Raw genomic sequence first — 24,267 nt, 5'->3', positions numbered from 1 at the left:
TGGTGTTTGTATGTATTTAACTAAATTAAAAAAAATTATCGATGTATACATAATATACATACGCACACACATACACACACATATTAATATGTTCCTGCACAAATGCATTTGAGCCCCATTTTAGCTCCAACTTAAACTCGAATAATTTGGTTAAAAACGATTAAAAAAAAGGTTATTAAAAAAAAGACAGGCGGTCATGCAGACCCGATTAAAAAATATGACGCAAATACTAACTACTTAAATGGTTTCGATTTTAAAAGGCAAGTCTGCAGTCAGCTGCATTTTGGGGTAAGTGGATTGATTGATTAAAACCTTAACCTATATATGTATTTAAAAATTAAGTTAGTGCTGGCAATATGCAACTTGGACAAGAGAGACAGACAGTTATTTGTTTGGTATGGGTTTTGATTTGGGATTGGGGTTTTGTGGACGAATCCTTAAGCACTTGGTGAGAGAGCTATTAAGTAATCGATTGCAAATCTCATAGAAATTCGAGGCATGGCTCGTCTTTGGCACAGTTTCCTTTTTCTGCGGGGAACTTTTTTTCCATCTACGTTTACGTTTACGTCTACGTCTACGTCTCCGTTGCCTGCTCCTGCTCCTGTTCGTTCTGTTGCGTTGTGTCATCGTTGTTGTCATCGGGCACAACAACAACGGCATCTGGATCCGCCTCGTCCTCGTCTGCATCAGCATCAATCGGCTCCATGTCAACATCGACTGCAACGGCGGATTGAGAAGTTGGAGCTGGAGCTGGAGCTTGACTTGGAGGTGCTTCCTTGAGTGGAGCTACTGTTGTTGCTGTGCAGGATGACGAGGATGCCGCGGAGGATGAAGAAGAGGAGGAGGTGGTGGTGGTGGAGGCGTTAACGGAGACTGAGGAGGGCATCACCGCCTTGCCGGCAGCTAGCGTCTCGATGGCCATCACGGTGCGCTCCAGCAGCTGCATCAATCTCTCCTCGCGTGCATCCATCCGCTTGAGCAGTTCCTCGTCGCGTTTCTCGCGTCGCTTCAGATACTCGATGAGCTCGTAGTTGGTGCTGTCGCCATCGGTGGACGTGGAGAGCTTGCGCTTGTTGTCGATGCTCTTCAACGATGCCGACGAGCTGCAATCGGACAAATTGTCCGTGTCCACAATCACGTCCGGATGCAGTATGTTCTGATCGATGCTCGGCGAGTAAAAGTTCTGGGCACTATTTTGATTCGAGATTAGTTTAAATTGTTGCATTTTGATGGCATATTGAGAGGCTGCTTACCCATTGTAATTCGTCTGCATGAGCTGAATGTCGTCCGGATTGAATTCCCCCTCAGAGAGCGGCTCGGATCTGCAAGCAAGACTAATTACGTTAGTAGAGGCGGTAACAGAAAAGCGAATTCAATTACAATTGCATTTTGTTTTGGGTAGAAATACATTAGAATAGAAAAATCTAGAGATAACCGATGGAACAATTCAGAATTCACTAGGAACTAATAAACTAGAAGTCACAGTTAAAACAAGTAAAGAGTATGAGAATCGCTGAGGGAGGCCTTCAAAAGCCTTCTTCATTGCATTTTTAGATTGCAGTTATCCACTTAGATTTATCTTTTCAACGAATGGATTCAAATAGATTTGAAACGAATAACCTAAGAATCAACGAGGTAGCAATTTAGATTTCACTAGTAATTTTTAATCGGAAATTAAGCAGCTAACAAATTGGAGTCCCAGTTAACCAAGTAAAGAGTTTGAGTATCGCTGAGGAAGACAGCTTGTATTAATTGAAGTAATACGACAATTGTAAGATCGTTTAGAGATCGTTTGTAATGCTTTTATAAAGGCGTTAATACTTGGACAATCTCTGAGGAAGGTAGCTTAAAGGTCGTCTTAATAATAATATCGTGGGAGTCCTTAATAGTCCCCCATCATTAACTATGTTTTAACTGCGTGAATTAAACATATTGGGGAAAAGATAATCATTTCATTTGAATAGTATAAAACCTAAAAAAAGTTTGAGGAGCTTTTCTAAAGGCGTTAATATTTTGAAAATCCCTGAGGAAGAAATTAAAGCGGCAATTTTGATAAAAGTTTAATTATTAGGGAATGTGTAATCATTTTATTTAAATAGCAAAAAACCTCAAAAAAAAAAGGAAGCAATCTGCAGTTGGGAACTTACTTCATCGATATGTTGTTGTCGTTGGTGGTGCTGCTGTTGTTGTGGTGCAAGTTGAGCGCTCCGTTGCAGTCCTTGTCATAGTCCGGCGCCTCGGGCGGTTCATGATCCTTAAATGCGGCACTGTGATTCTGATTGTGACTGAGATTGTGACTGTGACTGTGACTGAGATTGTGGCTATGATTGTGACTGTGGTTGTGATTGTGGTTGTGTTGATTGTGCTGAGGTTCCTCCTCGTTGAGGGCGGTGCTGGGATTGCCCTGGAGTTGAGCTGCCACCGCGGCAGCTGCGGCGGCGGCTGCCACAGCGCCGGCAACCTGCAGCTGAAGAGGATTGTCATCGTAGCAGCCAACTTGCGAGGGCAGACCGGGCATTCCGACGGGCGCCTCGTTCAACTGTGTCTCCACAAAGTGATTGGGCAGGAAGCGTTCCAGTTTGCTGGCGCCACTCTGTGAGGAGTCCGTCGAGTGGGCGGCATGACTGAGACTCTGCAGCAGATTGTGCTGATGTGGCGTCAGATTGTCCTTGTTGAGCAGCACGCCCAGCTCGGCGGCCTGGCGACGTCGCTGATAGTAGGACAATTCATTGTGATTCTTCGAGATGAGCGCCAAACGTTTGCCATTCGATCCCCAGCACTCGCCGCGCTGCTCCTCGATCTCCTTGAACAGGAACATGTACGGCCAATTACGACGCACATGACGTTCGGGATTCTTTTTGAGTTGTGTGTAGATCTTCTTGAGATTCTCGTAGCGATTGCAGCACTGTTTTGCGGTTCGTTTTCGGGCGCTGAATCGATTTAGGACTTCGGCAACCATTTCCCACACGCTCGCATGATTCTTGCGGTTCGATTGGAAGGCGCTTTGGATGCGCTCCGATTTGACAATGTTCAGCAGCGCCACCGACTCCGGCACATTAAAGTAACTCTCCGGCGTACGCGGCGCTCGCTGATGGTGATAGCTGCTGGTCACTGTGGGCGGGTTCTTCGTCTCCTGCACGAGTAGAGGAACAGTTTAGAAAGAAGCAGAAGAAAAACGAGAGCTAGGTAGCTATTTCTATTCGAATCTCTCTCTCTCTCTCTCACGCTTTGCTCGCTTGACCCCTCCGTCAACTGATAAGATCTCTTCATCTGGCCAAGGTCTTAACGTTCCCTAACCGTCATCGCAGCTGAGCTCGATGCTAGATTACGCCTCACGAATCGGTTTACTAACCAATCTCAGTCTCTCTTGATATTACAGTAAAATGTATAAAGAATTTCTCATCCAATCCAATTCTCAAATAATATAATATGATTAATCTTTCGGACTGACATCACATCTTATTCTCCTAGCACAAAAAAGATAAGTTTTCGGCATTCCTGAAAAAATTAAGATTCGGAATTTACATTTGAATTCGTTTTACTCCTTTGAGAGTATGACATCATTCTACTCCCAGAGAATAAAATAAATTCCCTCCTTCTGATTTATAATAGGTTTTTTTGTGTTGATATTTTAAGACAATAGGAACATTTTGTAAAGGAAGACTTTGACTGAATCACTATTAATTCGGCATACCAAAACAAATATTATACCATAACTACTCTGTTGAATTCGCTTAAAGTTCACTCTTGATAAGAAAAATTTAAGAGTGAAAACCTCAAGCAACGTTTTATTTTTCCTGTACTAAGTATAAATATGCTTCACATCGTATTCAGATAGTTTCCTAAAGTGAGGTGTATAAATTGTATTATACTTAATAGTAATTATATGTATACCTTTAGCTTGAAATTTAATTCAGATAGTTTCCTAAAGTGAGGTGTATAAATTGTATTATATGTGCGGATGTATTTCTGAGGAATTATGTCTAGACCTTTAGCTTAAATTTTAATTTAGTTGTCTCCTCAAAATGAGGATTTTATTATTGCAAAGTATCATGAATTATGTATCTGACAAAAGGGAGACTGCAATACAATAAATCTTTTATATTATATTCTATTATTGAATTCTTTTATATATAAAAACTTTGTGGACATCTAAAAAAAAACCGTAATATCGTGAGACTTATTGCTCTACAAAAACCTAACAACTGTTGAAACCTGAACCCTTCGAAAAATAACAGTTTAGGAGAATCTGCTTCTTCTTCTTCTTCTTAGCGAGCTGCTTGCAGACCCCCGTCAAGCTTCCTGGTATGCAATGCAAGCTGATAAAAGCGCAGTTCGCAGCATAGAAGATGCATGCTAGAAGGGGAGAAATAGGGGAGGGGTGGGGGACTTTACTCGGATTGCGATCGTGCCTGAGATAGAGTCTGTTCATCCTCTCTCGCTCTCTCCCACACAGTTCTTGTTGTTGTTTTGCTAGGTGCTTCTACTTACCATTTGAAAATTTGTTTGAGTCAGCAGCTTTTTTGAGTAAAGCGGCGGCGTTGACGTCGACGTCGACGTTGGCGTCAGCGTTAGCGTCTGCTGCTGCAGCCGCGGCGGCGGTGTTTTGTGCTGAGAAGGCGTAACGCTGAGATGTAGTATTTATGATTTCGCTATGCTCTTCTTTTATGCAAAAATCAAAACGTTGTATCTGTTTTTGTACTTTGTATTTCAACTGTTCACTTTAGAGATTTTGTATCCGTTTCTGCTTTCGAGTGTAGTACTAAAAATTCGAAATACAAAAAATACCGTTTAAAAATAACGCACTTCGATTTGGAGTGTACACACTGTAAATATTACATATGCATATATATACACACACACACGCGCGCACTGGGCATGCAATGCACACATACATACATACATACATATGTATGTGTTTGTGCTAACAAAATGTGAGCTGCGGGCAGAACAAACAAAATACTTTGGTACGCTTGGTCTATAGGTTCTTTTCTCCCAATGTTTTTACTTTTTGTTTTCTGCTCTTCCTCATAGTGTAGTTGTTGTTCTTGTTGTTGGTGTTGTTGTATGGTATTTTGTATTTTGTTGTCAACGACGACGGCGACGACAACGACTATTAATATTTAGAAGTTAACCTTTTAGCCTCGGATTGCGGCTCATCGGCTACAGTTGAAAATAAAGCGACAAAACGCAAAAAAAAAAAAACAAGAAAAGTAAGACACATGTACGCACACATACATTTGCATTGATACAATGTGTATATGTATTTAGTACATAGTAGTATAACTGTAATTGACAGCGTCTATCACATAGAAAATAAAACAAAAAAGTTCCATGCGATCCAGCCAATCAAAAGAAATGTGCCAAATCTGGCAACCTTGGCGCAGGCTGTAGCTTTTGTTGTTATTGTTTTTGACAATTCACAATTGGCACTATCGTGAGCACGAACACAAAACACGAGCACGAAAAAGAGCGTTCAGTCACGAGCACGAGCACGAAGATGGGACGACTCTGGCAAAATGGTTATTTCTTGCACTTGCACTTTGTTGCACATTCTCGCGGTTCTCTCTCTTTCGCTCGCGCTCTCGTTTTCTTATTGGCTTCTTGCTGTTTACAGTATTGTTCAGTAAGCACATAAACGTATGCAAATGCATGTGTGTGTGTGTGTGTGTGTGTGTGTGAGAGAGAGCGTGTGTGTGTGACAAAATGTCCGTTCGTTGTTGTTAAGTTGTAGAATTAACAAAACTAAAACTAACCAAAAAAACAAAAAAAAAAGCAAGGCGAAAAAAAACACATTCACGGCACGACACGAGAATAAGAACAACAAAAACGACGACGAGCAACGGGCAACGAAAATGAAACTGAACTTTTCGTCGCGATCCCGTTGCCGATACTAACGGCAGTCACAGAGACACACAGACACACATTGGGCAGCCAAGTTCTCTGCCTGCTTTTGCTTTGCTTGCGCCTGCTACGATCGTTAGGCAGACGACGAACGTCGAATTTGAAATTCTGCCGCCGCCTTCGCTGCTGCTGCGACGGTTGCTCCTCCTCGGGATTGCGTTTAGTTGCTCTGTTGCTGTTGTTCTTGTTGTTGTCATTGTTGTTGGCTGTGCTTTAACTTAGTAGATTGTGACGGCGACAGCGACAGCGACGCACTCTCTCAGTCTCTCTCTCTCTCTTTCGCTCTCGGACATGTGTTCAAATGTACGTGCATATAAATATACATAATACACATGTGTGTGTGTGTATGTAGGTCTACTTATAGAATCGAATCCGAGCGAACGCTGGCAGAGCAGCAGCAGCGCAGTGAGACAGCAGCGACGTCAAGAAGAAGAAGAAGAGCAATGGAATAGCGCCAGTTAAACTGTTGCCGATTCTGATTCTGATTTCGTTTTCGATTTCGATTTCAATTCCCTTCAGCCGAGCTAAGGAAGCACACACACACACATGCACATGTTTGTGTCTGTCTAAAGTGGAAAACCGAGAGCACCGTATCGCTCTCTCTCTCTGTCACGCTCTTTTGGGCAGCTGCATGTGCATCATCTGCAGGGATCTATGGGCATTATTATTACAGCGAGTAGTGGGAAAAATCGTAGCCTAAAAATAGATGGAAGTATGCACCCCAAGCAGCAAACAGAACAAAACAGAACAGAACCCCGCGATCCGCTCGGTTGATGATCTTTATAGCGTGCCCGAAGTTTCCAAATACGCTCACACATATACATATGCATATGTAACTTCCTTTGTCTACACACAAACGCACAGTGGGAAAGTTTAACTGACTTGAGCTTTTAGTTGTGGCGAGAGAAGCAAACGCAATGATAAGTGGAGAGTGGAGAGCGGAGAGTGCACTGCTATAGTTTACACACTCTACACACACACATACGCACATTCATACAGTATGCAGATGCAGTTGAAAGGTGGATATTCAAAATCGAGAATATGCATAAAAAATGCTAAGAATATGCGCAAACTTGTCGATGTCGATGTCTATGTCGATTTCGATGTCCGGTCATACATAGTAGATACAGTAAAAACTCTCTTAAGGGGGCAACTTAGAAATCGTGTCCGTCTAACAGAGGTAGGTGTTCGCGAAGAGAGTCTTCACTGTCGAACTCTGTTGACCTTTTCCCCCTCCTCAATTGTAGTCGAATTCCTAATCCGGAATCGATCTTCATAGATTATTTTGGCGATTATCGCGTTTCATTTCGAATCGATATCGATACGGAATTGCAATTGTATTCACACTCTTGGTACACTTATTGGTATTCCGATTCGTATTCGAAATCGTGCCCCACCGGTATTTTTAAAAAATATAGTACATAAACAGCAGACTCGGAAGCTCGGAAACAGAGAGACCGTACAATATACGTATTTACTTATATGTATGATGTACGATATGTATGTATGTGTATGTGTGTTTGTACATGTAGAATGACTGCCAACGACGATCGTATTCTATTTGTAATCCAAAATAAGTGAATGTATCTGCATCTGTATATTGTTCTTGTACGCTGTAGTCGTAGTCGTAGTATGTGGTTCACTTTACGAGCTCTCTGTTTTTTATACCCGCTAGCCAATAGTGCGGAGGGGTATTCTGAGCCAGGAACTGTAAATATTACAATGTTTTTGTCTTTCTTTTTAATTCTTACTCCTAGAATTCTGTTTGAAGTAGTTTAACCAATCCTAAATATTATTAAATTAGCACTATTGTGAGGTACTTACACTTATCTATAATTTTTATTTTATTTTTTCATAAATATTGTAAATTACAAACTGATTTTTACAAGATCGAACTCGGAAATACTTTACACATTTTTTTTTTGTTGACCCATTGTTTTTCTTTCTTATTTTTAATTCATACACCATTTAACCTATTTTCGATATTATTAAATTGATAATATTGTGGGAAACTTACACTTATCTCTAATTTTTATATGAAGGAAGTCATTAAGAATGTAAATTACTAAATGATTCTTAAATCGGAATTCGGGAATACTTTTGAAGGAAGCCTCAAATATTGTAAATTACTAAATGATTCTTACAAGATCGAACTCAAAAATACTTTTAATCAAATATTTCATTTTATTTATTATGTGAAGGAAGCCTTAAATAATGTAAATTACAGAACGATTCTTACAAGATTGAATTCAGAAATACTTTTAAACAAATAGCGGGTATTTTGAAGGCGAGCACATTGCGACTATAGATTGCTTACTTGTTTTTTTTTTTATAAGTATTTTTGGTACAGCTGCTGGAGCCGCGCTGTAAATGCTTTTCGTTATTCTTGAACGTTTGGTTGCCTCAAGTATTCAAGACAAACCAAATCGCTTCTCCATTTCGTTGCTCTCCTTTTTTCTCATACCAAAATGTGAGTACTTATAAATCGGAAAGACATACATACATACATATGTACATACACATAAATGTATTCATAGTAGACCGCGCTACTTGTAGTTAATTGTAGATAGTGCACAACGTTTGGGGTTATCTTTGGTTCGATGTGCATTCGACATAAAAAAAAAAAAAACAATAATAATACAGAAATACCGAAAAAGAGAAAGACTTAATATAATTGTAATAAAATAGTTTTTGCTGAAGTTTGCTTAGATCAGTTATAGATTGGAAACTAATGATATACAGTTTTTATAGTAAAAAATATCTACATATTTATTTTTAACACCTAGAACATAGAATTTTTAATCTTAAAGTGACAGTTGAAGATGTAATCGATAGATTGTGATTTAAACAAAGTTAGCATTCAAATAAATCAGTTTTTCTGATCAGTTACCAAGGGAATGATCTGCTTGCTCTCTTTCTCTCTCTCTCTCTCTCTGTCTGTCTTCGAAATATATGTATTTATATAGCTATATATAGAGAGAGACAAGTATCGTCAGTATCTTTGCGTTTTATAGCTATTGTCTTTAGTCGCTGAAGCGTTCGTTCGTTTGTTGGATTTTTCGGTATTGGTTGTTTTTCTTGGTGTTGTTGTTATTGTTCATGTTATTTTGCTGCTGCGTTTTCTGCTGCTTTTCAAACAAAAATGAGTACAAGAGTTATTTTTAGAACTAAAATTTTCTTGAATTTTACTCGTTAACATTGCTTACGCTCCGTTCTTGTAGCAGTTGTTGTCGTTGTAGTTGTTGTTGTTGCTGTTCTTGTCGATCGTCACGATGGTGACTGTATCTGTATCTCTGCTGTTGTTGTTTTCCTCGTAGATTTGAGGATTTGACGCTGCTTTCAACTCGAGTAACATTAGTTCTCAATTGTTTTATCCATGCACGAAGGGAAAGACAGACGGACAGACAGACGGATAGACAGATGAGTGAGTGCATGTGGCGGATTTGGGGAGCGATTTACAACCCGCCATCTCTCTCGCTCTCTCTTGTTTCTCTTGTGCTCTCTCTCTGTCTCTCTCTGTTTCGAAAGAGATTTATAGTTGCTATTTTTAAAACGGCAACCGTATTAACAACCGTAGGGATCGCAACACACTCGTAAAATAGTACACTTTGTACAGCAGTCGTCACGGGGTCATTTTCTATATGCATATACACACATATGTCTGTACATATTTATTCCCATCTGGGGTACGATCGTATTGCGATCTGTTTTTCCCTTCTTGATGAGTGCATTGAACCCGTGTTTGCGTATATTTGCTCCACTGTGGCCGAGATGGGAAGAACGTGTGTGCGTGTGTGTGTGTGGTGGGGGATGGAGACTTGGCTTAACACTGCACTTAGTGTGTAGAGATAATCAATTAGCATGGCAGACACGCTGCCGACACGCCCTCTAGCGGCTGATGTGTGCAACAGCATACTTTGCACAAGGCCAAGCAGCAACAGCAAAAAACAAAAAAGAATGTAAGCGCAAGTTTAACCCTGAAAAAGTGGCAAACTCATGCTTTTGCAGAGCTTTAATCATATGCCATTGTAAAGTTGATGCGAGATTGAATAACATGTTGAGGTGAGCATGTGATAACAGGTGTGTGCGCTCATAAGCTTTCGCTTTAGCTGTAGATGTAGCTTTAGCCCTATGACACATTGCTGCGACACAATTATTTGCATATTTGCTTGGGGGTGTGAAACGAAGCGCCGCTGGGCGCAACAAAAAGTGAAAGTCTGTTTGCTGTATACCATTCGAAAGCAAAAGCGAGAGAGAGAGCGAGAGAGTTGCGTCTGCGCTATTGGTCGTTGCATTTACCGTTGCCTACTTTCAAGCGTCGCATCTGTGTGTGTGTCTATTAACTCTGTTATAGATACACATGTGTGTGTATGTATGAGCTGGCAGGAAGTTTGAAAGCTTTACGCGGAGTTGCCACATCTGCTGCTGTTCGTTGCGTTGCGTTGCGGCGTCTGGCAACTTTGACTAGAATGTAGTAAAAGCAACAGCAACAGCAACAGCAATAGCAACAACAATACAACTTCGCTCTCTCGCTCTGGCTTAACTGAAGCTGTGTGTAAAGGGCAGTAGCTAAAGCTTTTTCACTCTAAAGAAGAAGAGATAGTAGGCAGCAGCAGCAACAGAAGCAGCAGCAGAAGCCAGTGACGACTCGCAACGGTAGTGAAAACGCGTATCGCATTTTTTTTTGCTCCCGAAAAAGGAAAAAAAAAGAAAGTTATACACACGGAAAAATTGCAAGCATTCAAGCAGCAATTCCATTCAGTGAATCGCCGCCGCAGCAAGTCGCGAGTTTGCGAGTTGCGAGTCTCACACAAAACTGTAGTTAAAAGTCGTTGTTGAAGTTGGACGCGCGTAGAGAAAATTGAATAAAATTCGAATCGACAACAAAATTAATATAAATATGTACATACAGTTGATATTAATTCGAAATTAGTTGTAAATCCGTTGCAAGCTCTTCTTTTTCTTGTTTTTTTTTTGTTGTTTTAATCTGTAACTGCTTAACTGTATGCGTGTGTGTATGTGTCGGTGTAGGTGTGAGTGTGCTTTTTGTTGCTAATTTTTTTTCACTCGTCACTTCGTTGGCATTTAGCATTCGTGTATGTGTGTGTGTGCAATTATTGCATTTGCATTGAGTGTGTGTGTGTGTATATGTGTGTGTGTGGGCCACGTGAATCAAACGCGCGCAACAACACACACACATACAAACGCACACACACACACGCACACATACAGATGCAGAGAAGGGCCAATGGTAGAGAAAGTGACAGTGTGTCCCTATCAAAGTTCGAGTCCGAACTGCCAGAAGGGCAGTGAGCAGCGACGTCGGCGTCGGCGTCGCTGTAAGCGCCACCGTTTTCGAAAGTGAAAGTGAATTTTTGATGTTCTTGAAATTGAAAATGTGAATTGCGAATTGTGAGTGTAATTACAAAGTCCCTTAATTGTTCTCTTCTCCACTTCACCCGCGATGCTAATAAATATAGGCAACGCTAGCCGCATCATCAGCAGGAGCAGCAGCAGCAACAAAAAAGCTCAAAAACTGTTGAATATAGAATGACGTTGCAGACAAAAATCAATGTAAAACATAAAGCGATAACAGCAGCAGCAGCAACAACTGTAACACTAACAGCAACAACAACAGAAACAGCAACAACAACAGCAACAGCAATAACAAAAGGAACAGTTACAGCAAGTGCAAGTCTGTGTCACACATACACACAAACAGACAGGCAGGCAGCAGACAGACAGTTATAAACATACACACACACACGCACACGCACGCACGGCGAGTAAAGCACGCACACTGTACTGCAAAAGAGTGAGTGAACAGGCGAGAGAGAAAGAGAGGAGAACTGTGCTTACGAAAAAGGAAGACGGAAACCATCAGCAAGAAGGAATTGTCAAAGCGCCAGCAGCAAATATCCAACTGCAAAAGTGAAAGCAAACCAAACAAAACAACAAAAGCAATATACAACAGCAGCAGCAACAACAACAGCAACAACGACAGTGACAACTGCAAAAGGAGCAGCGTGAGCAAGGAGAGCAAGGAGAGCAGCAAGAGCGCACAAATTGTGAACATATTAAGAGTTAAACACACACATTCACACACTATTGTTGCCATTCACAATGAAGCCATCGGATTTGCTGTTGGTGTTGGAAAAGGTAAGAAGAACAAGAAACTTACTTGAATGCATACGTATGTTGTTTTTCTATGTGTGTGTGTGTCCATGCAGAGTTATTTTCATGTTGAAATGTGAATTTCGCTTCATTTTGTCACAGCTAAAAATGGAGCGCGCACACACACACAAACATGCATGTGTCCACGTGAATGTGTGTGTGTGTTGTACAAATGAAGCAAATTTGCTGTTGTAATGCTTGCCGTAAAATGCCCATTACGATAGAGCGTGAGAGCGAGAGAGAGAGAGAGAGAGAGATAGAGAGACATAGCGATGCGCTTGTACTTACACATACACATGTGAGGCGCTGTTCGTATGTATGTATGTGTGTGTGTGTGTGTGTAGACTTATGCAAATCCATTTGGCTTTGGAGTCGCTTGTAATACTGCTCACTGGCTGCTCACCCACAAGTGCCCCTTCTCCCTCACACTCACACTCACGCACACACACCCGCACACACACACACACAACAGCAACAGCGACGACGATGTTGAGCGAGCGATGCCGAAGCGTAAAAACAAAAACCCTCTGGGAGCATACGCTGCGAGCGAATGGCGAGGGGAAAAGGGGATGTTGAGCTTAGGTATGTGGGCAGAAGTAGGAGTGGGGGAATGTGACAGGAGAGGGGGTGAAGGAGGGGGGGGGCAAACACAGGGTAGCTGAGGAAGCATTTTGGCTGTGTACTGCGTTATCTTTATGGCTTGGCTGTCTCCGCCGTTGTTACCCCTCTCCACCCCCTTCTTCCCACTGTGTTGCCCAGTTACCCAGTTTAGAGAACCTTCCTGTCCGCCCCCGCTCCCCATTGTTACTTGTATATTTATACCACATTTGTGTGTCCACCAGCTTTTTGGACTCTGCTTTTAATGGCGCTGCTTTTTTTTTGTTTTACCTTTAATTTCCCACTTGCAGCGCACATTTTTTATTTTCTTTTGCTGCTGTTGCTGCTGAGATTTGCCCACTGTGCGGCGCACGTAACTCGTAACTCGATTGTCCTTATAAATAGCTCAACAAGTTGGGAACACGACGGTTGCTTGGCTTAGCTGCCACTTGGGGTTAAAATTGCTTGCTGCACATCTGGGATTGGAATTAGAATTCGAGTTCGAATTGAGATCTCTTTCATTATTTTTTTTAATTCATTCGCATTCTCGTATTCGTATTCGTATTTGAATTCGAATTGGGATCTCTTTCATTCATTCTTTCATTCGCATTCTCGTATTCGTATTCACATTACATCATAAATTGTTTTCCCACAAAATATCACTCATACGCACATTACGCATACGTCCCATTGGCCAACATTCCTTTGTATTCAGCCTTGGAATTGAGTTTGCATCAAGTTTCATTTTGATGGCATTTGATGAAAGCTGTTCAGATGATCCAAGATGTGAAGTGGCAAGCTGTTTGTCATTCAGCTCAGGCTGCCATCTTCCATCTTTGCCGTTGCGTTGACCTTTTGCTTTACAGCAACCATTAATAACAAGCTTGCGAGATGCGACTCTCTCTCTTCAGTTTTGGGGCATGAGTTTGAGGCAAGTGCTTGTTGCATTTGACTGGCATATTTTCCTTTCCTTGGCGGAGAGACGAGAAGCTGGTTGAGATGTTTTTGTGGCCTAGCATTTTTCAGGAAATTCAGTGACTGTTATGTAACATGCACGACGCCCACTGTTGCATGCACCAACGCCACACACACACACACACACACTGGCACATTTCGTAGTCATTTCCTGGCAGGACTTCTCGTGGCCTTTAGCGGGCTGCGTAGGCCGTAAAAAAAAACTTGTTGCAAATATCGATTGTTAGGCCTGGGCTGAACTGAACTGAGCTGAGTTGCCTTGTGGTTTCTGCAGACTCTTATTCAGATAGCGGACAAGGGAATGGAGACGGATGGCAACTGGCGGCTGAGGAGGAGGGGAAGGAAGAAAAGGAGAAGGAGGAGTGCAGAGCAAAGGGAGCTCAGCTGAAAGGCATTTCAATTTGTGCTTATCATGGCCGTTGGCATTGAGTATACTCGACTTTTAACAAGTTCTTTTTTTTATGAGTATACCCTAGAAAAACGCAATAGAGGGTATGCTGTACATAACTTTAATGAGTGTGTGACAATGTGGTAAAAATGGCAAATCACATAAAATAATATTGAGAGATAATATTGGAAAAATATGAAAACAAATCATTTAATTTCAACTTTTTGTGCAAATTTCACAATTTTAAGAAGATAATATTAGAAATATATAAAATAAATCATTAAATTTTAACTTTCCCTATTTTAACAAGATTCTTAATAATCTGAAGAAATAATATTATAAAAAAATATCAAAAATAAATTAGTAAATTTTAACTTTTTATGCAAATTTCACAATTTTGGCAAGATAATATTAGAAAAATATAAAAATAAATTATTAAAATCTTACTTTTATTGCAATTTTCACAATTTTAACAGAATTTTGAATCATATTGAGAAATAATATTGGGAAAATATCAAAATAAATTATTAAATTTTATCTTTTTATGCATATTTCACAATTTTAATAAGATTCTTAATAATATTGAAGTAGAAAAATGTTGATGATTTTTTATGATATTTTTCTAGCTGTATTATATTTGTGCATTTTTATAATGTTGAGTGCAACTAATACTATGAATACCTTTATTTAATCGAAATTTATGAAAAAGTAGTAAATTAGGGAAAGATATTTCCCTCAACGTATACTTGATATTTGTAATATTTAATGACAAACGATTGAGTAAGAAATCTAGGGTATTGCTGTGTCGAGCAAGTTGGAAAACAGCCGCCGGGTTTTTACATATTTTCTCTCATATTTTTTCTTGTCCGCTGTGGAGGGACTCGATTCTCAATGCCACTTGCGTCTTTCATTTGCAAAAAAGACGCAGAACGCTGAACGCAAAAGAGCTTCCAGTTCATTGGCGTTCACTCAAGTATGAAACCAATTAAAGCAATGCTTTCTTCTTCTTTCTCTCTCTCTCTGCATCCCTATCTGTTATTCTATATACTTTACATTCATTTTAGGTCAAGTTCAGGGTGCCATTGCCACCGGGTGTCAGCTCCACAACGCTCTTGCCGAAGCTCATACGCACCAAGGATGTGAAGCAGCTGCAGGATGGCAACGCACAGCCCACAAAGCCTAAGCTAACGGTACGAAGATGATTATCTACTATTCTACAATTACTTCAAATTCATTTACAAGTACGTTTAACGTTTATGTCCGCTGCAGAAATGTCTCAATACCCTCGATCTAACCTCACTGGGCATCGGCTCCTGCTGCGGCACCGGCATGTATCTCGTAGCCGGCATGGTGGCTCAAAGGATGGCTGGACCTGGTGTGATTATTAGTTTTATTATAGCGGCGATCGCGAGTATATTCTCAGGTAAGTGTGCACAGCGTTAACACAGCTCTCATTAACGTAATACTTCAGTCTTTTCGGAGCTGTAGAGTAGTTTTCATTGTCAAATAAGAGGAAATATTTGAAGCAATTATCGTGGCAGAAGTTATTGAAAGTATGTGATTTTTCTTAATGAAGTTTAATTTTGAAGTGTTTCCACTATAAAGCACAACTAGTGGAAACACTTTGAAGTGTGAACTGAAAAACAAGTAGTATCAAAACAGATGTGCAAATTAGTGTTTAATGAAGTTTAATTTTGGCATGTTTCCGCTATAACACAAAACAAGTGGAAACGCCGTGAATTGTGAATTGAAAAAAAAGGTATTTTCGAAATTCGAGCCGAATAACAAGTAATATCAACTTTGTTAATGTTAAAAAAGTATCGTGGAGTTAATTGCTTAATCTTTAGTCATCTATAAACTAAATTGTAATGTTTAAAAGAGTCTTGCAAGAGACTTTCATGTTGAGATAATAAAGAACCCTTGCACGTAGACTTTGTAGTCAGCAAATACGTGAATTGAAATACTTGTTAGCATTCCTTCCGCATTCGAACAATGCGATGTTGATTCGCTGTAAGATGTCTTGAGTGCTATCCTATTGCATGAAGCACTTTCCGCCAAACAAAAGGCAAATCTAAAGTAAGTGCAAACTAGTGTAATATAGTAATTCAGGATTAGTTTCCCAAAGTCTATTGCACAAGATGTGAAGTGCGGATAATCCTTTTGCTGAGGACACTCACCTTACACACACCTCTTACATTCTTATTTTCTCATTTTTGTTGCTGTTGTTATTCGTTTCTTTTAGGCGCTTGCTATGCGGAATTTGGCGTTCGTGTGCCACACACATCCGGCTCGGCCTATATGTATTCATATGTGGCAGTTGGAGAATTTGTAGCTTTTATAATTGGTTGGAACATGATATTGGAATATCTAATAGGTGAGCAAGTGCTTGAAGTTTTGCTGCTTTTATTATTATGATTATTGATTTAATTTGATTAGGAACAAGTGCCTGTGCCTGTGCGTTAAGTTCAAGTTTTGATTCGTTGACTGGCAATGCGATTGCGAACGCGATGAGCGAGTCAATTGGCACGATATTCGGTGAGAATGATGCGACGACTTTGATTTTATTATTATACACGTACTAATTGTGATGTGTTTATTTTTATCCTCGCTGCTGCTGCTGTTCGTAGGCAAACCACCTGATTTTATTGCCTTTGGCATAACGCTCATCATGACCTGCGTATTGGCGATGGGCGCCAGCAAATCAGTTATTTTTAATCACACTCTAAATGCCATCAACCTGGCGACGTGGGTGTTTGTTATGGCCGCTGGTTTCTTCTATGTCGACACTAAAACGTGGTCGGAGCATCAAGGATTTCTGCCCTACGGTTGGAGTGGTGTAAGTATCCCCTATTTCACAACTTTTCCTTCCCCTAACCCTCTGTTTCTCTCTCCTTTAGGTCTTCTCGGGCGCTGCCACATGTTTCTATGCATTTATTGGTTTCGATATTATCGCAACCACCGGCGAGGAGGCGCACAATCCACAGAAGAGCATACCGAAGGCCATTGTTGGCTCCCTCATTGTTGTTCTTATTGCCTATGTCACCGTTAGTCTAGTCCTTACTTTAGTCGGTAAGTAGTTACAGTTGAACCGTTACTAAAAGTCTATGAATGAGGACTTCTCCCCATCGATTCCTCTCTAAAAATCCCATACTTTACTTCTCCCATCGATTGCTTCCTAAAAACCCCTTACTATAATTCTCCATCTTGCAGTGCCGTATGATCATATTAATGTGGGCGCAGCCCTTGTGCAGATGTGGTCCTATGTGAACGCGCCCAAGTGCCGAGCTGTGGTCGCGATTGGAGCCACAGCTGGACTCTCGGTGGCCATGTTCGGCTCGATGTTCCCCATGCCCCGTGTCATCTATGCGATGGCCCAGGATGGCTTGATCTTCAGGTGAGCATTTGAACATTTGAATATATTCGGAACATTCCTTCAACTTCTTCTTCTCTCATGCAGACAACTTTCGCATCTGTGGCAACGCACAAATGTCCCAGGGCTGGCAACAATTGGCAGCGGTTTGGCTGCAGCTCTGGTCGCGCTCACTGTGCGGCTGGACATTCTCGTCGAGATGATGTCGATTGGCACATTGCTCGCCTACACGCTTGTGTCCACCTGTGTGCTCGTCCTACGCTATCAGCCGCACAGCACTTCGCTGGTGGAGCTGCTCCCGGCACAGCTGCGAACTCCGCTGGCACCGGGGACCGCGACCAGTGATCCGCATTCGCGACCCTCGGAGGTGCTGGAGCCGAACAAGTTGACGATTAAGAGGGTGACGCGTGGCATGTCCGATTCGGATGATTCGTTCATTGACGACAGTCCGGAGGGTTACCTAGGGGGACGGGACGATCAGTTTCTGGTGTCGGATCGCTCGGAGAATAAGTTCTATGGCAGTGTGCATGGGGCACCCACTGGACCGACTGGACAGGCGACGGCCTTTGATACGATGGGATTGAATTTTATCACACGAAAGATCCATAGCTATGCGTACCTGTGTCCTGGCTTCTTTCCCTGGATCAATCCCGGTCAGGCGACTTCTGAAAGTGGTAAGTGAAATGGTGGAAAGGCGACGCTTCGACATCGATTTTGAAATTCAAATTAATTTATGCGTTATGCTTTCTCTCATTTCTTTTGTTTGCTCCCTCTGTAATGATTGACATCGTAATCGACATCGACATCGTCATCGCAATCGCAATAATCGATCAACAAAATTTTGTAAACCAATCGCCAATCGAATTTGAACTTCAACTTGAACTCGAAACTAAACCAAACCCAGGCATGTATGTCACGAAACTAGTTGGAATCATGTTCGGTCTCATATTCTTCTTGGATTTGTTCGCTGCCATCGGCTGGTCCGGCGGGCTCGCCGTATTCATTTACATCATTTTATTTATCGGCATATTTGTGATATTATTGATTATATCGAGACAACCACAGAATAGGTAAAGCTTTTCTCCCTCTGGTCTGGTCTGCTTTACTTTCCTTTCGTTAATGTATGAAATGTAATTCAAATCAAATCTATTATCCATCTTCCTTCACAGATATGCACTCGCGTTTCTTACGCCAGGACTTCCATTTATTCCGGCTATTGCAATAACTGTTAACATTTATTTAATATTTAAGCTAAGCATACTGACCCTAATTAGGTTCACCGTCTGGATGTCCATCGGCTTCATCATGTACTTCTACTACGGCATCACGCACAGCAGTCTCGAGCAGACCAGCGATGAACTCGAGCTTCATGTCGACAAGGATTATGTAAGTTCGCTGGTGATAATCATTCTATTCATTTGCTCTGATTTAGTTTAGCAATTTCGTTACTAAACTTCAATTCGATTTTGTAGAGCAAAAACGTTGATGAGAAGGCCGTTTGGGATCAGCAATCGTATAATCAGACGCATGAACCGGTCTGGGCCAGCAAGGAGGTCAAGCAGCCAACAAGTGAGTGAAGTGCTTGACATAAATTTCAAATATCAATTCTAAGCTTGATACGATTTGTTTCTCTAGAGCAACGCTATAGCTATTCAAAGACAACAACATCGACGGCCGGATCAAGGAATGCAACCGCAACTGCAGGTGCTGGGAACAAGTCCGGTAAGTCATCGGAAGGTGATGCGAGAGCAACGCCACCAGCTGGAGCAGCTGGTCGTGGCACGACAGCCAGCAATTCATCCGGTCGCACACTGGAGCATCAGTATACCGGACAGTTTAGCATGTTTGTCGACGAGGGACAGTTCCCTACGTGGGATGACTAAGCACTTCGATATGCCGCCGCCTCACTCCTCACTCCTGACGCCTGACGAGTATTCCCTACACAGACCACCACAATTTGCACCCAACAAAATACTCGTTTACTATGTTATTAGCATTATGTTGGCTCGGTACGGCAGCGACCTCCCGATGTACTGCAGCGACCTCCCGATATACTGCAGCGAAACCGATAACAGAGAGAGAGAGCGCAGAGCCGAACTCGGAGTCAACTTAACGCCATTCAAGTCAAGTCAAGCTTAGTTTATATCTACTCTACCGACCTTACCGACCTTACCTGCCCATCAAGCTACCTAACTACAATATGCATATAGATCTGGCAAACCAATACCTGTAAATATGATTAGACTTATTAAGTTTAACGATATAACTTATATACTTATATATATATATACGATATATACAAGCGTTACGTACAGTGGGGCCTCAGCCCAGGAGGTTTTTTTTCGATTTCCACTTGCCATTTCCATAGAGTAGTTGAGGTTCCGCTGTACAAATTCATACATATGACCTACATACATATACATATACAATATATAACTATACAAATATCCCACACACACTCACACATATCCATATATATATACATATATATTGATTATTATTAGATAAATATGCAAAGTAATAGTTAAAATCGCATTCGAGTTGATATATAAGCAACTGCTTCGATTCGATTGACAATCCTTGTGTTTGGGTTGCTTGCTGATTGACATTGAGATTGAGGTTAGGATTTGTTTCTTTCACGTTCTTCTTTTCGTTTTCCCCTTTGGGGTTGGGTTGCCAATCGAAGCAGAAGCAAAAGCTATAAAAGATGAAAAAGAATACGAAGCAAGCACAATACACAGATATTTTTGAGATTATTAAGCACGAAATTGAGAAATAGTGTGACCGTATTTTAAGTGCTCTAAATTCACTCTGCAGTTACAACTCAGTCTGTGTTTGACTCTGTTTCTCTGTGTGTGTTTGTGTGTGTGCTTTGGGGAGTGTGTGTTTACTGTACAGCACGTAGATATTCGAATGCACACACACGCACTCTACTGCTCACACACACACACACACACATAGAGGCAGAAGAGGGACACAGGAAGACAACAGCAGAGGTGTAGTTAGTTGTATTTGTGGGTTTTTGTAGGAAAGTCCCAAAACAAAGAATGAAGAATGAAGGAGGAATGACAAGCTTCCAAAGGAATGATTAAAAAGAGACTCTTCGAAAGCGAGAGAGATAGAGAGAGAACTACGTTCTCAAGTAGATAATCCTTTTTGGGGCCTTCGTATGAACACCCACACAATCAAATCCACTTTGACACACACAACACAGAAACACCGTTAAAAAAAACAATCTGCAATATGGAATCTGGATTCTCGATTCTCAAATCTTTACTCGTATTATGTATTATGTGTATTATCACATCAATCAATCAATCCTATGTAATTATATTTATGATTATTGACTTTGCCATTACCAGTTATTGTTGCTATGCCCCATTTATATACCTTATACATACATATATCGTTACGGTTACCACGGTATTAACGGTACCCGAGTACTCGAGTACCCGAGTACTTTATACTTATTCGAAATGTGTTATTCTTTCTACTCTCTAGAAGCTCGCGCTAAACTCATTTTTAAGCGGTATTCGGTATTCGATATTTGTTGTAATTCAATAATTAACTTTAACTTTACTTAAAAAAAACCAAAAACTACCCAACAAAAAAGCAAAAAACAATGAAAAAAAGGAAATGCGAAAAATTTACCATATTTACTAATCGAATCGAATACTATTCAAAAAAAAATTCAAACAAGTTTATGTAAAGAAAAAGAAAAAATAATACGCAAACAAAATACTTATGTAAAAATTAATAACAAAAGGAAAAAAAAAGAAAAAATACTCTAGTGTTTATATACAAAGCGTACCCTTTTCCACTTTATATGCTACGAAAAGCGAAAATCAATAACAAATTCTTAACTATTGTATTTATGAGTAATACGATTTATAATGTAACTTTAATACCTTACTCTTATTCATATCATTATGTCTTATGGTTCGTGGCTATTATCGTTTACGTTTTGCGTATTTTTCATTCCAAGCAAAGACACAACTGTACATACACGCACACACACACACACACACACACGCACACAAACATACGCACAGACAGAACGAAAAGTAGGGTTAGAAACGGCCAAGATGAAGATGAAGACTAGTAGAAATACTAAAGATTGAAAGAAACCCAAAAACATACTCAAAAGAAAAAGATATCAAATAATGACTCGACTTCACTTTACACTTTCTTCGATAATATGTTACTTATAAGAATTAATATCATTTCATTTTCACGGTCTGAATGTGTACATATCAATTTAAGTATATCTTAAGTCGCAACTGTCCGAATTTGTATTGTTATTGTTTTATTTTGTTATCCTTCAACTCGATTCATTTAGTATTCAATCGCCCCGCCCGTCCCCAAAATCACTTTGAGTGCCAAATGCACCCACAATAACTACAAAAAAAAAAAAAAAATGGAGACTATCTATCAATGCTCGTAGAACCGATGATATGTTGGGTACATGCAAATATATATACTTACATATATATTCGTATACTCGTAGCATCCAAAACAAATATATATTTTTATGAGAACGAGGAACAAACAAACATGATGAGAATGCAACCAGAATGACTTCTTAAATGATAAACTCGAACGAAACCAAGAGAGAAAATAAAACTAAACTAATTAGCGATAAACGATAAAAACATATCCTAAGTCGCAGCAGTTGAAAGTTGTTTTACCGCCATCATATGTACAACATATGCACCAACTATGCAACTAACTAACTAGCTAAACTAGCAAACCAGAGTTTGCTCTTCCACCTTTCGGTTCTTTCGATACCACCAATTGAAGCTAACATATGTGTATGAAATACTTAATATAACAAATAGATTATCATAGATTTTCTACAGTTCCAAAAACGAAAAAGAAGAAAAAGTAACTAAACGAAATAGAAACCAGAAGAAATATGAAACATGCTTCCGTTAACAAAACTTGTGCATTTTTTAATAGTTTCAAGAAACATCAATGAAAAATAAATATTCAATCATAATAAATGAGGAAGAATTCATATATACAACATCGTAATATGCTCATACCTACTCGTAACAAGACTCACAGTGCCCTCGTAACATTTGAGAACTACTCTGATTGAGCACACACAAATAGATGATCACACACATTTGATTGATAGATTGAAACTTAACTTAACCAAGTCCAATGCAATAAATATGTAGTTGATTGAAATGACAAAAGATGACAAATTAGCAATACCCAGCTAGAGACAACTGAGGAGATCGCCTATGACGAGATAGGTTGATGATTGACTGATTGATCGTTTGATTGATGCAGTTTACCAGCAATTTGAAATCACATTCGCACACACAAACACACACACGTACATACATGAAGTACCTTAGTTTTGATTTATTTAATAAGACTGAATTTCTGCATATGATTTATTCGAAAACGTTTATGATTGATGTAAATATATTGATAACATTGCAAGCATATACAACAAACAAACATATTACGATATACATACATAAAGTTTTAATTATTTTTATGTATATATACATACTTAGCAAATCTTTACAACTTTAACTAATAAAGCATCAAAATTTTACGATATTCTCAACTCATCAAAAATGAAAGTTAAAAAAAAAAACCAAAAACCAAAAATGAAATGAAAACCAAAGAAAAGTGACGATGTTAACACACACACTCAAACACACAACTATTATACATAACAACAAAATATATGATTAAAGAAAGGCAAATCTTTAAGAATACAAATATATATATACACAACAAAAAATGAACAAATATATATATATATATATATATATATATTTCAATGGATCTATGAAAAATGCAAGAGAAGAATGAAGAAACCACAAACCAAAAGCAAAACAAAAACCAAAAAAACCAAAAAAAAAAGCAAAAATGATGTTAATATATAATGAAACAATTTTTTATTCAAATACTACTCTTAATTTGTTTTATGTGTTAATAACTTATTAAATGATATTTCTTGAGGATATTATAAAACAAATAAAAATTGTTAGGATATTCAAAATACGATACCTATGCGCGTTTTCTTATTCTGGGTTCGGGACTCCATTGATTAAAATTTAACAATTAAGTGCGGTATTAACTTAAAAATATACCAAATAGTATACCACAAATAATATAAAAATATACTGAATGACATGTTTGGTATTTCGTTGAAGTACTACATTAGAAATATACAACAGGTGGAAAATATACCAGATTGTCAAAAATATACCGAATTAATGTACCGCAAATAATACTAAAATATACTGAAGGCCATATTTCGTATATCGATTACATTAGAAATATACCATAGAGACCTAAATATACCAGATTTTCAACCACAGCAGCTTAAATCCCATTGCAATAGGCGCCATACAAAAGTTGTTCTTAAATATCTTCTACAATTTTTCTCCAATCACAACCAAATACTTAAGAATCATAAATACTTACTTATTCTTCTGTATATCAACATTCTTTAGCGAGTCTAGATTTTAAATTACGTTTGTTATTAGATTTTTGTCGATTTTTTTGGGGCGGAAGTAGGCGTATTACAAATTTGAGACCAATTTGATCGCGTGCAAAGATAACAAGTACTGTTGAAAAATAATTTTAGCTCTATCTCTTATAGTCAATGAGATCTAGGTGTTCATACAGACGGACGGCCAGACAGACAGACAGACAGACGGACATGGCTTTATATTGTCGTCTGTTAACACTGTTCAAGAATAAAAAAACTTTATAGAATCGGAGATGCCTCCTTCTGCCTGTAACAAACATTCCCTGTAGGCACAGAGTTCTAATAAAAGCAGACACACACTTTATATTTGTATAGTATTTGTATTTGTTTATTCAGTGC

At 39.5% G+C, this 24,267-nt stretch overlaps 2 protein-coding genes across 7 annotated transcripts; one reads left to right on the top strand and one right to left on the bottom strand.

The window, feature by feature from the left end:
- Positions 1–5: 5 nt before the first annotated feature.
- Positions 6–5,883, bottom strand: LOC117577667 (uncharacterized protein DDB_G0271670). Of its 4 annotated transcripts, none has more exons than XM_052002308.1 (5): positions 5,757–5,883; positions 4,492–4,762; positions 2,148–3,133; positions 1,254–1,334; positions 6–1,190 (listed from the first exon to the last, which is right to left on the bottom strand). In XM_052002308.1, the coding sequence occupies exons 2-5, from the start codon at positions 4,492–4,494 to the stop codon at positions 575–577; spliced, it is 1,686 nt and encodes a 561-aa protein (XP_051858268.1). In that variant the 5' UTR covers positions 4,495–4,762; positions 5,757–5,883; the 3' UTR covers positions 6–574. The 4 variants fall into 4 exon arrangements, with proteins under 4 accessions (XP_051858268.1, XP_051858266.1, XP_051858269.1 ...); XM_052002306.1 differs by lacking the exon at positions 5,757–5,883 and adding an exon at positions 4,964–5,162; XM_052002309.1 differs by lacking the exon at positions 5,757–5,883 and adding an exon at positions 5,009–5,162.
- On the top strand, positions 222–23,440 carry LOC117573635 (probable cationic amino acid transporter). 3 transcript variants are annotated; one of them, XM_052002301.1, is made up of 14 exons: positions 222–288; positions 11,385–12,063; positions 15,103–15,228; positions 15,308–15,461; positions 16,281–16,412; positions 16,475–16,573; positions 16,666–16,874; positions 16,936–17,107; positions 17,249–17,432; positions 17,496–18,082; positions 18,313–18,478; positions 18,578–18,794; positions 18,881–18,977; positions 19,044–23,440. In XM_052002301.1, exons 2-14 carry the CDS (start codon positions 12,028–12,030, stop codon positions 19,289–19,291), a joined length of 2,427 nt encoding a protein of 808 aa, XP_051858261.1. In that variant the 5' UTR covers positions 222–288; positions 11,385–12,027; the 3' UTR covers positions 19,292–23,440. The 3 variants fall into 3 exon arrangements, with proteins under 3 accessions (XP_051858261.1, XP_034112864.1, XP_034112838.1); XM_034256947.2 differs by lacking the exon at positions 222–288 and adding an exon at positions 10,551–10,806; XM_034256973.2 differs by lacking the exons at positions 222–288; positions 18,313–18,478; positions 18,881–18,977; positions 19,044–23,440 and adding an exon at positions 10,548–10,806 and having other exon boundaries at positions 18,578–18,722.
- The last annotated feature ends 827 nt before the right edge of the window (positions 23,441–24,267 follow it).

Source organism: Drosophila albomicans, chromosome X (assembly GCF_009650485.2).
Source record: "Drosophila albomicans strain 15112-1751.03 chromosome X, ASM965048v2, whole genome shotgun sequence".
Lineage (NCBI taxonomy): Eukaryota > Metazoa > Arthropoda > Insecta > Diptera > Drosophilidae > Drosophila > Drosophila albomicans.
This window is presented reverse-complemented; position numbering and strand designations above follow the sequence as displayed.

What these genes read in the sequence shown, in the direction of transcription:
- LOC117577667 (XM_052002308.1), bottom strand. An exon ending in GACAACAACATATCGATGAA is followed by an intron (nt 1,335 to 2,147) that starts GTAAGTTCCCAA and finishes TAACGTAATTAG; the next exon opens with TCTTGCTTGCAGATCCGAGC. An exon ending in ATGCAGACGAATTACAATGG is followed by an intron (nt 1,191 to 1,253) that starts GTAAGCAGCCTC and finishes GAATCAAAATAG; the next exon opens with TGCCCAGAACTTTTACTCGC.
- LOC117573635 (XM_052002301.1), top strand. Translation starts at nt 12,028, where the DNA reads ATGAAGCCATCGGATTTGCTGTTGGTGTTGGAAAAG. An exon ending in CAGGATGGCTTGATCTTCAG is followed by an intron (nt 17,433 to 17,495) that starts GTGAGCATTTGA and finishes TCTCTCATGCAG; the next exon opens with ACAACTTTCGCATCTGTGGC. An exon ending in TCGAGACAACCACAGAATAG is followed by an intron (nt 18,479 to 18,577) that starts GTAAAGCTTTTC and finishes CTTCCTTCACAG; the next exon opens with ATATGCACTCGCGTTTCTTA.